We start from the raw sequence: 12,573 nt of genomic DNA, 5'->3' as shown, positions 1-12,573 counted from the left end.
AAGACTGGACTATTGTAACTCAGTTCTGTCTGGTTTGTCTCAATATCTACTCCAGAAACTTCAAAAAGTACAAAACACAGCTGCTCAGATCGTCCTTAGAGTACCACGATCAGAGCACACCTCCCCCCTGCTCTGTACCCTAAACTGCCTATCCATTCGATCCAGAATCAAACACAAAATTTGTTCTCTGTGCTATGTTTCACTGACAGGCTCCAGTCCAACATACCTATCCGACCTCACCCATGTGTACACACCATCAAGATACTTAAGCTCCTCTTCTGACACTTGTATTCTCATTATTCCCACTATGAAAATGAAGTCATATGGACAACGTTCTTTTGCATACCAGGGCCCAACAATGTGGAATAAATTGCCCACTGAACTTAGACAAAAAGACACAGTGATCTCATTCAAGAGCACTCTTAAAACTCACCTATTTCAACAGCAAGAACAGATTTAAAGACCTCATAATGTTTCCTTACCTTAAATATTTTCAGCATGTTTTATGTTTTCTAATGTCATGGTGTTTTTTCTTTTTTGTAATCATATCATAATATCTGGTTTTTGTTTTAGGTGTTGTCTAATGTTGTAAAGTGCTTAGAACTTCTAAAGATTAGGTGATGTTGTCTAATGTTGTAAAGCGCTTAGAGCTTCTAAAGATTAAGTGATATACAAGTCCTTATTATTATTATTAAATACATTATGAGTTAACCCTAAAGAAAGAAAGTGGGATAAAAAACATGGGAAAAATAGTTGCCACATGTATGTTAGAGACAGTAGATTTGAATTGTTAGTTAAGGCATTGTTTATTTGCCAATCAATTACTGGTGCTTACATACACATACTGTTGCAATGACTCTATGGTCGCAAACTAAGTACTGACAAATGTGACTGTATGATGGTGGTCATAGCACCTTCAGTGTGGCAGATGATGGTAGTAAGAGTAATTGCAAACTTGTGTGTTTAATCCCTAGCATACTCAGTAAATGTCTTCTGCCAAGAAGCTGAAAAGTTATATCATCGAAACTACAACTGGCAATTGATGCTGGATCCTTTTCATCTATAAAGACAAACTTTTGCACAAATGAGAAAGCTGAATCATATAGAGATGAAAATAATAGACACTTGATTATGGTTATTTTATACATTAATAACTTAAATCTTCAACAGACATTTTTTAAATCAGTCAAATCATTTGGTGTCACTTCCAGGCCAATCTTTACATTTAAAATGCTTTTAAAACATTAAAAAGATACATCTGAATTCCTTTAATTCTAAATGCTGGTATTTAGCAGCAATGAAAAACAAACACATGTATGTAACTATGTAGGTATGCGTGTGTGTGTATGTGAAGGAGGGGGAATGGCACATGAGTTCAATACTGGGTAAAATGTGCTAGTTAAACGTTCTGAAAATGCAAAGACAAAAAATCTGCAAAATAAGTTAGGATGATAATCTCTTTCAATAAACATAAACATGGAGTCTTAAAGAATATAAAGAGTAATGTAATCAACGTTCTTTTAAGTTAAGTATTTTCTCTGGACTGGTACAATATCATAAAGCTTTGCAGTTCATGTAAAAAAGTACAACAAAAGAGACCATAAGATTAGTTGCATTGCTACCTTATTATGTATTATTACTTTTGGTGAGAGAGGGAGAGAGAGAGAGCTATAAGTAAGTAAGGGTAGGCACTATTATACAGCTTTAATTATACTAAAGGACTATATTTCACTTTGACGATGCATGTCAAAAGCAGTTTTCAAAGCTCAGACTTCAGATATTTTCTCATTACATTTGAACACTTTGTTCAGTTACACATACACACCTGATGGACTCTTCTGCTCTGCCTTGGAGATACAGATTCCAGCCATATTTCTGATGAAGCTCAGCCAATTTTGCACATGTGGGATTGCTTTTCAGTACATCCAAAGCCTGACAATAAAATTTTTCCCCGCATATGGTATCACCCTGGAAACAAGTTTTTAACAAAAATTCATAATCAACATTAAGTTTAATAAAATATTACTTCATTCAATCTCATTTTTCTCATTTAACAGATGGATTTAATAGATCAGGATGTACACTAGTTTAATGTTAACCCTAAATTTGTCTAATATGCTTTACTTGACTCTCTTGAAGCCATGAACCATATAGAGTTTGTAATAATAGGAGAATGTTAAAACAATCTGTTTGGAAACTTATGTACAAAATATTTGGGTATATTCTGGAACAATGGGTAATTGGGACATGTTTACAGAGGGCAGTTCTTTTGTTGGGCAATGCATTTTCCTTCAGTTCTATGACAAATTAACAAATTTCAATTTTCATGGAACTGTTTCCAAGAAAATCCTTCAAACAATATGTCATGTGAAAGGAAAGGGTTTGGGATCCAAGATATTCTAATTAGGATTTATTTTTAAATTGTCCTTAAAAATCACATTTCTTAACAAAATTGTGTAATATTTAGCAAATGCTGTTAGCACTTTTACCGGAAAATAATCTTGCACAGCTGTTTATTATTAAACAAAATTTGCAATGAAGCCTTGAATATTACTGATAATACTAATTTTTCATTGCATAAAATCAAGCATTACCCAGATTACAACAGTAAGCTTTAGTTTTTAACTGATCTATGTAAAATGTTTCCTTTTATTGTTGTGCACTTCATTTCTAGTCTCTTTTTATTCCATTGTCATCATTCTGAAATGGAATTAAAACGGGTTTAACATTTCCCAACTTGAAACCTCTTATGAATCATATTCAATTCCTCAATAAAGGTATAATGCAATGCATGGGATAAATAGCTTTCCAGACATATATATTCAATTCCTCAATAAAGGTATAATGCAATGCATGGGATAAATATCTTTCCAGACATATATATTCAATTCCTCAATAAAGGTATAATGCAATGCATGGGATAAATATCTTTCCAGACATATATATTCAATTCCTCAATAAAGGTATAATGCAATGCATGGGATAAATAGCTTTCCAGGCATACATATTCAATTCCTGGATAAAAGCAAAGAATAGCATTCCAAGTATACCTATATTCAATTTCTGGATAAAAGCAAAGTATAGCTTTCCAGGCACACATATTCAATTCCTGGATAAAAGCAAAGTATAGCTTTCCAAGTATACCTATATTCTATACCTGGATAAAAGCAAAGTATAGATTTCCAAGCATACCATATTCAATCCCTGGATAAAAGCAAAATATAGATTTCCAAGCATACCATATACAATTCCTTTATAACTAGAGCTTTCCAAGTATACCTATATTCAATTCCTAGATAAAAGCAAAGTATAGCAATCCAAGCATACCATATTCTATTCCTGGATAAAAGCAAAGTATAGATTTCCAAGCATACCATATTCAATTTCTGGATAAAAGCAAACTATAGCTTTCCAAGTATACCTATATTCAATTCCTGGATAAAAGCAAACTATAGCTTTTCAAGCATACAATATTCAATTCCTGGATAGAAGCAAAATACAAATGCATAGGATAAATAGATTTCCAAACATACCAGAGTCCTATACTGTGACATGATTCCATTCCTCTCCATCTCTGTTGCTGTCTTATTTTCAATAACTGATGGATATACAGACTGGAAGAGAACTTTTATTCAACATTTACTTTGTGCACATAATTGCTCTACATTCATCAAGAGAGCATTTTGCAGTTTATCTGGTTAAAATCAATTCAGTGTCCTATACACTATAGACTGGATGCACTAATGGCTTGCAATACTGTTTTCTTTTTTTCAACACATACGTATTTGCATACTAATTTTATTCATCCATATTATTTAGATATGTCATGTAATAGCACTTTCTGCAAGAAGATATTGATACTACAGCAGTACACATGCACTACAGTAGAAAGTCAACTGAACATAACACAAGAAAAAGAAAAACAACTCTGAGTTTTAATAATGCTAATGATTTGTCCATTTTTATTACATGTAGACCCCACTTTACTACAAAAAGCCCTTGATCTCCAATAACAAATTAGAGTTTCTCATTTGAAAATAAATTTGTATAAAGCACGTGTATTTGATTTTGGAAGCCAGCATGAATTTTGTACAGAACATAGTACCAGAAACATATATGTATTGGAATCATAATGGAAAATTCAAGTTACTTTGAGCTTTCTTTTCACTGAGTGCAGCAGAAACAATCCATGAAATTTTTAAAAAATTAATAGCATATGAAAACGACTGAATAACAGTCTTTGCAATATCTTTCATATAAGGGCAAAGTCAATGTTACAGCATTAAATATTCAGCACTCCCAATCCTGATCCATCCCTTTAACTAGTCACTCAAAATATTTTATTTAGGAAACTTAAGGAATAATTTTGTTTATTTCTTCTTTAGCAGTAAAAGAGACAAAATTAAAAAACCCATACCATATATACTGTATATGTTGGGACAAGCATACCCATATTCAATTCCTTGATAAAAACATAGCATGATGAATGGGATGAATAGCTTTCCAAGCATACCTATAGTGTCATGTGATTCATCTCCTCTCCATGTGTCTCTCTCCTTTTTTGTCAATTGAATAATTGTAAATATACAGATTGGAAGAGAACCAATAACTTTATGTTTTAATTGCATCAACGCTCATTAAGAGATTATCATGCAGTCCATAAGCAATCTGTGCCATTCGCTTAATGTCTAATATATATGACATAGTTTGTACTGAATGACTTACTTACAATTATAATGCCATTTTCTTTTTCTCAACACAACAATATTTGTAATGCAACAGTACAGCCACACTACAGAAAGAGATCTACTGAATATAACAGAAGAAAAAACTCTGAACATTAATAAACTTTCATGATAATGATTTGATCATTTTATTACAAAATCACCCAACTTTGTGACAAAAAAGCTCTTGATCTCCATGAAAAAATGAAATCTTCAGCACACCCTTTTCTGAACCTTCTGTTAACTTTTCACTAGTCCTCCAAAATATTCAATTCAATAAAGAAACAAAATTTAAAGATCAGTAACTAAATATTAATAATGAGACAGGCCTTTGTATGGCACATACATTTTCAAAAGATCCAAAACAATATTGCTTAAAGTAACCTTCTGACCCATTTCAACCAGCCCTTAAACAATTTATTCCCTTCTGAAAATTTGTATTTTTATCATAATCCTCTCTGATGGGTAGTAATCCTACAACATAGGATATTTTTTGTCTTCTATGCAAGCCAAGTAGTTCAATGAAATAAATTAAGGTCGATAATAAATTCATCTTTAACCAAATTAAAAACATGGTCATGGTATCACTTTTTACAAGACACTATGTATGAAAATGGTAGGGATTTCTTTCTTTTTGTGAAGATTTTAAAGAAAACAAAAGAACTCTGGATTTGAATTTTGTTCAATATTATCATCTGGTTTGGTTTAAATTGGTGTTTTATGGCACAGAAACACAAGCAGGTTATTTAGCAATGAGGCAACTGGAGTAAAGTGTTAATCGCTGAGCCATGATGACAGTCCTGTCAATGTTATGGACTTTTGGCTGTCATCCCTAAGAGAAATTAGTATCTTTAAAGAGTAAGGATTACCCTATTTCTTGAAGACAAATTATTATCTCTATTGACGCAAAGTAAAACAAATGTAAACCATTTTACAAAGTTAACACTTTGTAAAAAAAACACCACAAAACAACTAAACCTACTAAGTAACAACATAAGTGGGAATCAGTCCAAAAATGTGTTGTTATTTAAGGAGATGCGTGTTGGCCAAAATACCATATATACTTATGAGCCAAAACTAACTGCAAACAACACAGACCCTGATTTCTTGAAGCATAATGCACTGGCAGATCAGAGTCAATGTTGTTTGTTCCACTGATTCCTCCTAACAAACTGTATAAACTGCATATTAATTGATAGGAAATCTACATATGTGTAGTTGGCAGCTGTACTAGATTTAAAAGCAGGCAAATACAGTATGTTAGAGACAATGCAACATTGGAAACTTTTCAAGACAATATTGCCAATAATATATTATAAACCAATAAATTCTAAGTGAAATGTACAACTGCTTGTTTAGATTACTGCAGTTTTGTAAAACATATTCGGAGTCAATAATATAATTTCAACAACAATATCAATATGCATAGCTATTTCAGAGAAGAATAGAAAATACAACATAAAGACAATAAAACACACTAATTATGACTGAAGAATCAATGCTTGGTTGGATTAATTCAAGATCTGCACCTGATTCAAATTTATTCCTTCATTAGCTGGTGCTATATCAACTCTTAACCAAAGTGTAATCAACAATTACGTAGCTTTTAACAGTTTCCAATAAATTCAGCCTAAAGTATATTTGCTAGTGTAATGTTAGCCTCATACCTGGTTGCTTTCTGTCAAACTTGGTCAATGTATATGTGAGATTTAGATGTAACATAGCTTTAAAAAAATTTCAGTCATATCGCTATGTCTGCAGTATGGCAGCTTATACTGATGTCTAGCACTGGGGCATCATGATGCAGATATGTAACATCATGTCCCACAGTCACATTATTCTGACACCAGGCTGACCAGTCCTAACACTAACCTCTTAATGCTGAACACCAAATGAGGCAGCTGTTAGTACCATTATTTAAGTCTTCGGTATGACTCTGCCAGAATTTTAACCCACGGCCGCCCGCAAATCTGAGGCAGACACTCTAACCACTGAGGCACTGGAATGGTCAAATTTAGGCCAAACATTTTTAAAAAATTAGTTACAACAGTTTTCTTGTTGGCTAATAGTGTCAACATTTGGTACCAATTGTCAAAACTTGCAGACTAAATGTTATCCAGAATGGATTTTCCAAATTTCAGAAAAAAAGAAGAAAAAAAAACAAAAAACAGCCAACAAAACCAGCAGTGGCCCAAAGAGAACCAACATCAGTGTGCCACAAATCTGTGGTGCACCATAAGTCACAGCTAGGGTATTCAGAGAACATGGGATTAACATATATATATATATATATATATATATATATATATATATATATATATATAACAAACCATCATAAACTCTTTAAGAGAACAAGTTACAGATGTGAAGAACAAAACAGAAAATTTGAAAAGATGTGTGGCTTATCATATCAAATATAGTGATTTTGAAAATGACTACATCGGTGAAACAGGTAGAGTGCTAGAAAGAAAGATTAAGGAACACATAAGTCAAGAGTCATCTGTAATACATGAACATTATAGCAATACGGGACATTTCATCATTTCCAATTAGACCAAGGTATCACATGTAAGGACAAGAGATGGAAAAGGATGGTGAAGAAGGCGACCGGAAAAAGACACTGGAGGACAACACTAAACAGGGATGAGGGACTTGAATTACCACCCATCTACAACAGTCTCCTCCTATCATGTGACTATTACAGGTCATGTGATCAGAAGTAGTACCTGATGAAGGCTGTGTGATCTTTCCAAAAAGTCAAACTGTAAGATATTTATGCTCAGAGTATAGGAAATTTCTAATAATCAAGACTCGAAAGTTCGTCTTACTAGGACACTTTATGTCATATTTGGATAAATTCTCTTTAACAGTTTTTGAGACAAATTTTTTAAAATGTTTTTCTCTTTGTACTATTTGTGGTCATATTTAATGATGGATTAGCATCATTTGTAAAAAAAAAAAGACTTGACAGCTTTCTTGCCAGGATGCTTTCTATCAAACTTGGTCAAGATCATTCATGTGAGAGTGAATCATTCCAGGATGCTTTCTATCAAATTTGTCAGCATCATTCATGCAGAGGTGAATCATGGCAAGATGCTTTTGTCACTTTGGTCAAATTCTGTTGAGAAGTTCTTAAAAAGTTTTTCTATGTTTAGTAACACTAGAGCTGATCAAGCATTTTTCATCCACTTGACTGTGACATGTAGTTTCAGAAAATTCACTCATCTCACATACCTTTTAACTTGCCCCAAATTGCCCCTAGATTCAATGAGATGAATGAATTTTAATCCTTAGAAAGAACAAAAAACCATGGCCATACAAATATTTATTTCTTCATAGGTCTTAATTTTTCACAATTGTGGGTTGAGGCTACACATTTTGCTACATCAGTCATACCGGTTTTAAAAGCTTAATTAGAAAGAATGTCCATGTACCTGTCTGGACCAGCACTAAGTCAACAGTTGATAGCTATATCCATGATATTCTTTGCAATAACAACTAATAACTGCAAAGAATCTCTTCTTCAGATCTCAATGAATTCAAACCTCAAGTAACTATGAACTTAATGTATGTGAAATATTCCTATATCTCTCGGTTTTGTCAAATCAGATGTTCATTTGCTGTCAATGAGCCTGGTTTAGGTTATTTTTTTAACTTGTATATGTACAAGTCACCATGTTCTTAAGTTAAATGAAGTACAAATATTTTATGAAGCAAGCGATAACCACTGACTTGATGCCATAGTCAGTTAGGTCTGGTTTTCAAAGCTCTTTCACAAAAGTGTGGATATGTTGGTGGTCAGATATACAATTTCAATAAAAATCACTTACATTTTGCAAGAGGTGTTTTAATGAAAATCATGTTGTCTATGCCACCATGTACATAGTAAGAGCAGTCACAATACAACTTTAAAGGTGCCATTTTGGATGCCAGATGAGTGCCATTATCATTAGAACTAGGTATGCCTTGCTACAGTATAATCTTTCAATGAAATCAAGAGATCCAATCTAACTGATGTCTAAAAACCAAATATAAGAATACAAGAACAGTTCTAAAGAAATCTGTCAGTAGGATCCAATATTGTTGACTGCATGTGTTATGAAAAAAGTGTTTTAAAAGTTTCTGTGATTTTCATACCTTCACGCTTATCTGACGGTATGTCAGCATCATTCGTCAAATACTGAGGGCCCCTATACCAGGATGCCTGGTATAAAACTTGATCAAAATCTGTTCTCTGGGTGTTTTAGATGAAGCTGTGTTAATCATTTTATCTTTTCTTATGTAATGGATTGGCATAATTTTTACAAATCTGAAAGCCTTTTGTGCAAGAATGCTTTTGATAAATTGTCAAATTCAGTTGAGCATTTTATCATAAGAAGTCACTGAAATATTCTTCAATTTTTTAGCAACTACAGTGGCCATATTTGATGGCAGATTGGCAACATTAATATAAAATTAAAGCCTTCTATGCCAAGCAAATGTTCAAAATTATGATGAGCAGTTTTTTTCTTATGAAATCATTATTGAGTAGTGTTGAGAAAAGCATTAAACAGGTTATCTATTGTTAGTAATTGTGGCTATATTTGATGGCAGATTGGCATTATTTGTAGAAATTCTAAAGGACTTTATGCCAGGAACATTTCTATCACATTTGGTCAAATTCAATTCTGCAGCTTTGGAGAAGTTGTTTTGAGGCTAGTCCATTTTAGTAATGATTGCCAAAGGTGACGTCAAATGAATAACAGATTTTCAAGCCAGTATGCTTTCTGTCAAATTCTATTCAACAGTTTTGGAGAAGAAACCATTTATTGTTTGTCTGTTTTTAATAAGTGTCCTGGTGATTTTTCTGCTTTTGGTAGTGGTGGCTATATTTGAAGACAGGTCAGCAACATTTGTAGCCACTTGAAAGTTCTTTAAAAGGTTGTTCTAATTTTATTTTCTGGTGGCCTTATCTGATGGTAGAGCATTATCATATATATATATATATATATATATATATATATATATATATATATATATATATATATATATATATATATATATCTGAAGGCTGAACTACATCAATTGTACAAACTTCAAAGGCCTTTTGGCTAACATGCTTTGTCAGATTTGATCCAATGTTGCTCAGCAGTTTTATGAAGTCACAGGTTGTAGTAGTAGTAGTAATAGTAATAGTATTAAAATGATACATTATGCTTCTCCCTTCAAGAAAATAGTCCAGACCTGTAATATGATACAGTATTGATGGGTCTTTCAATAACCTTCATTTGGGAGTACTGCATAATATTTTATAACCAACTGATTTGATACCTGGCGAACCAACTGATGTTTTTTTTTTTACAAGTCACAATGAGGAAGAAAATATTTTTCATCTATGGTAACTAATTAGATCTTAGCAATGTCTTTCAATTATGCTTATAATTAGAATGAAAGGACAAGTCAGGTGACATTTATACAAACACGCAATGTCTGTCAATCCCACCCTACGCATGGTAACACATCTTGGAAGTGAGCCATTTACTGTTTGATACTGTTTGTTTTTGCTATAGAACTATATAAAACTGCAGAACTACAATCTGCAGAACTAACATTTTAGGCAGGTTGATTCAAACATAATAATGAGGGTTCTTCTTCTTTCTTGTTATGAGTTAAAAGGTGTCATTTACATGTCACATAACAAAGTAAAAATTCATCTCAAACATTGTTAAATTCAACACTAGATGTGTTGGTCTTGATAAACTGTTTCACTTTTTAACTGTCGCTTTGCTTTCATTGTCCAGAGTAAATCATTGTAAAAAATTTAGAATGTTATACAGATCCTTGGACCAATTACTCAAAGATGATCAAGGTAGTCTGTGGAAATACAACTGATGACAGTACCAACACTCCAAGGGAGGTAATTAACTTATTGAAAGTCCTATAATATGGCATTATGAACACAAAACGGTTGCAACTGCAATGGTTAAAGATTGAAAGAAATGATGACTTGATTTTGTCAAGCATGACTACTGCATGGTCTATGGATAGTATCCATTAAAAAAATAAGGCAATGTAAAGACACTCATGGTTGTTACTTACCTAAAAATATATTCCACATAATCTATATCAAACTTACAATCACAAGTCTTGTCATAAATATCTGCAAATACTTCTAAATGTTTGTGTTATGTATATTTGATTTAAGTTATATTTGATTTAATTTAACTGTTTGCTTGTTAGTTTTTTAAAAAAATTATTCCATTACATGCTGTTGTAATGTAACTGTATTTACTGGATTTGACATTGTCCAGAAGTTCATTTCAGTTCTGCTTGACCTGTTTGTCATAAACAACTAATAATAGAAACTTTGTATCTAATGCTGAACTAGTTCCTGACCTTTATTCAGAAATCAGCGAGAGCTGAAGTAAACAACATTATTTTATTTTCTTTTATTTCTTTCTCAGAGTAAGATTCATAAGGTGAAATCAAGGTCATACTTGGAGTTCGTGATAAATAACATGTATCAATTAGGTTTCTCCAGTGGATTGACCCACATCTGAGCATCTGTTTTGTGTTGTAACTAGATTTATTATTGACGTTTTGAGAAAGAATAGCCATTACTTGCCCTAACACTGGAGACGTCCAGGTGTTCTATGTTGTGACCACGTTTTGGGCTAATTATTTTGTTTTCTTCAAATTATTTGGATGCCAAGAAATTATTTTACCCTGGAAATACTTGTGCTGTAAATTAATTCTTGGAAAAGGACAGTTATTGAAATTTACACAGAATTCAAATACTGGAATATTATTTTCTGTGATTCAACAAAGAACTGTTGACACATCAGTACAACATTGACCACATCACTCATCATTGCCTTCCATTTTGGATTTCATCAGGATTCAAACTCAGTTTCATTAGGACTTATTATTACTAGGACTTCTATTATTTAATTCTTGGATTATTTTTGGATTTGATTTGTAAAACCGTAAGTTCTTTTTCTCATTTTTACCTTGTTGTTAAATTTTACAAAGCTTGTTGTCTTCACTATTTACTTGTTCCTGTTTGAAAGAGCCTAAACACATAACAGTTTGGATTTGTTAGCTAGTTATATTTGTTCAAGATAAATTTCCCAAACATGCATTAATGGAATTACCTTTGTGTAAGTTAATAAACTTCCATAAGAAATCTTCACAACAGCTTCATCCCCATGCCTGCCATACTGTTGGGTTATCTTCAGACAGCCTTCATAAAACTGTTCACTTTCAGCTGAAAATTATAATGGGTGTATTTGGTTTGTACATTAATGTTACTTTTTATGAATATACTATTTAAAATTTGCCATGCATATGTGGAAAACTGATTAATTGCCAAAAATGATTTCAACTAAAAATCTGTTTGCCTGGAGCACTTTGTCACTTAAAAGTATTCTAATGCATTTATTCTACTGAATTTCCAGAGTCCTTTTGACATGCTGGTGCTCAGTCTAATACAAACTGGCCATTTCAATCACTTCTCCTCTGAAAAGTTCCTTCATGTCATTCAGCAAAACCTCTTACTTTCACAAGTCCCTGCAATGAATATGCTACATGAATGGAAATGATTACAAAACTTTTATTTAAATTCATCAAAATTTTTTTAAGTAAATGGCCAATTAATATAAAACGTGTTGATAATATGGGCTACAAAAGTAGCTATGATGGATATACAGTACTCCCTCACTATAGTTTTTTTTATATTAAAACCTGTTTCACTGTTATAAGGCAGATATATTCATGGATCCCCTTTTATTATAGTACTTGTAAAGAACATTCAAGTCAGGAACTGATAAAATTGCCCAGTTACTTGTAAAGAACATTCAAGTCAGGAACT

General features: G+C 32.5%; 1 protein-coding gene across 1 annotated transcript in view; it reads right to left on the bottom strand.

The window, feature by feature from the left end:
* The window catches only part of LOC149786217 (uncharacterized), an 80,789-nt gene that overhangs the window by 31,027 nt on the left and 37,189 nt on the right, over positions 1 to 12,573 (bottom strand). The window contains exons 6-8 of the mRNA XM_089975906.1: positions 11,858 to 11,970; positions 3,534 to 3,614; positions 1,826 to 1,968 (exon numbers count right to left, since the gene is read on the bottom strand). Coding sequence (XP_089832032.1) covers positions 1,826 to 1,968; positions 3,534 to 3,614; positions 11,858 to 11,970 — 337 coding nt within the window. The remainder of the gene's footprint in view (positions 1 to 1,825; positions 1,969 to 3,533; positions 3,615 to 11,857; positions 11,971 to 12,573) is intronic.

The sequence above is a fragment of the Sinohyriopsis cumingii genome, chromosome 12 (assembly GCF_028554795.1).
Source record: "Sinohyriopsis cumingii isolate HCF-2022 chromosome 12, ASM2855479v2, whole genome shotgun sequence".
NCBI lineage: Eukaryota > Metazoa > Mollusca > Bivalvia > Unionida > Unionidae > Sinohyriopsis > Sinohyriopsis cumingii.
This window is presented reverse-complemented; position numbering and strand designations above follow the sequence as displayed.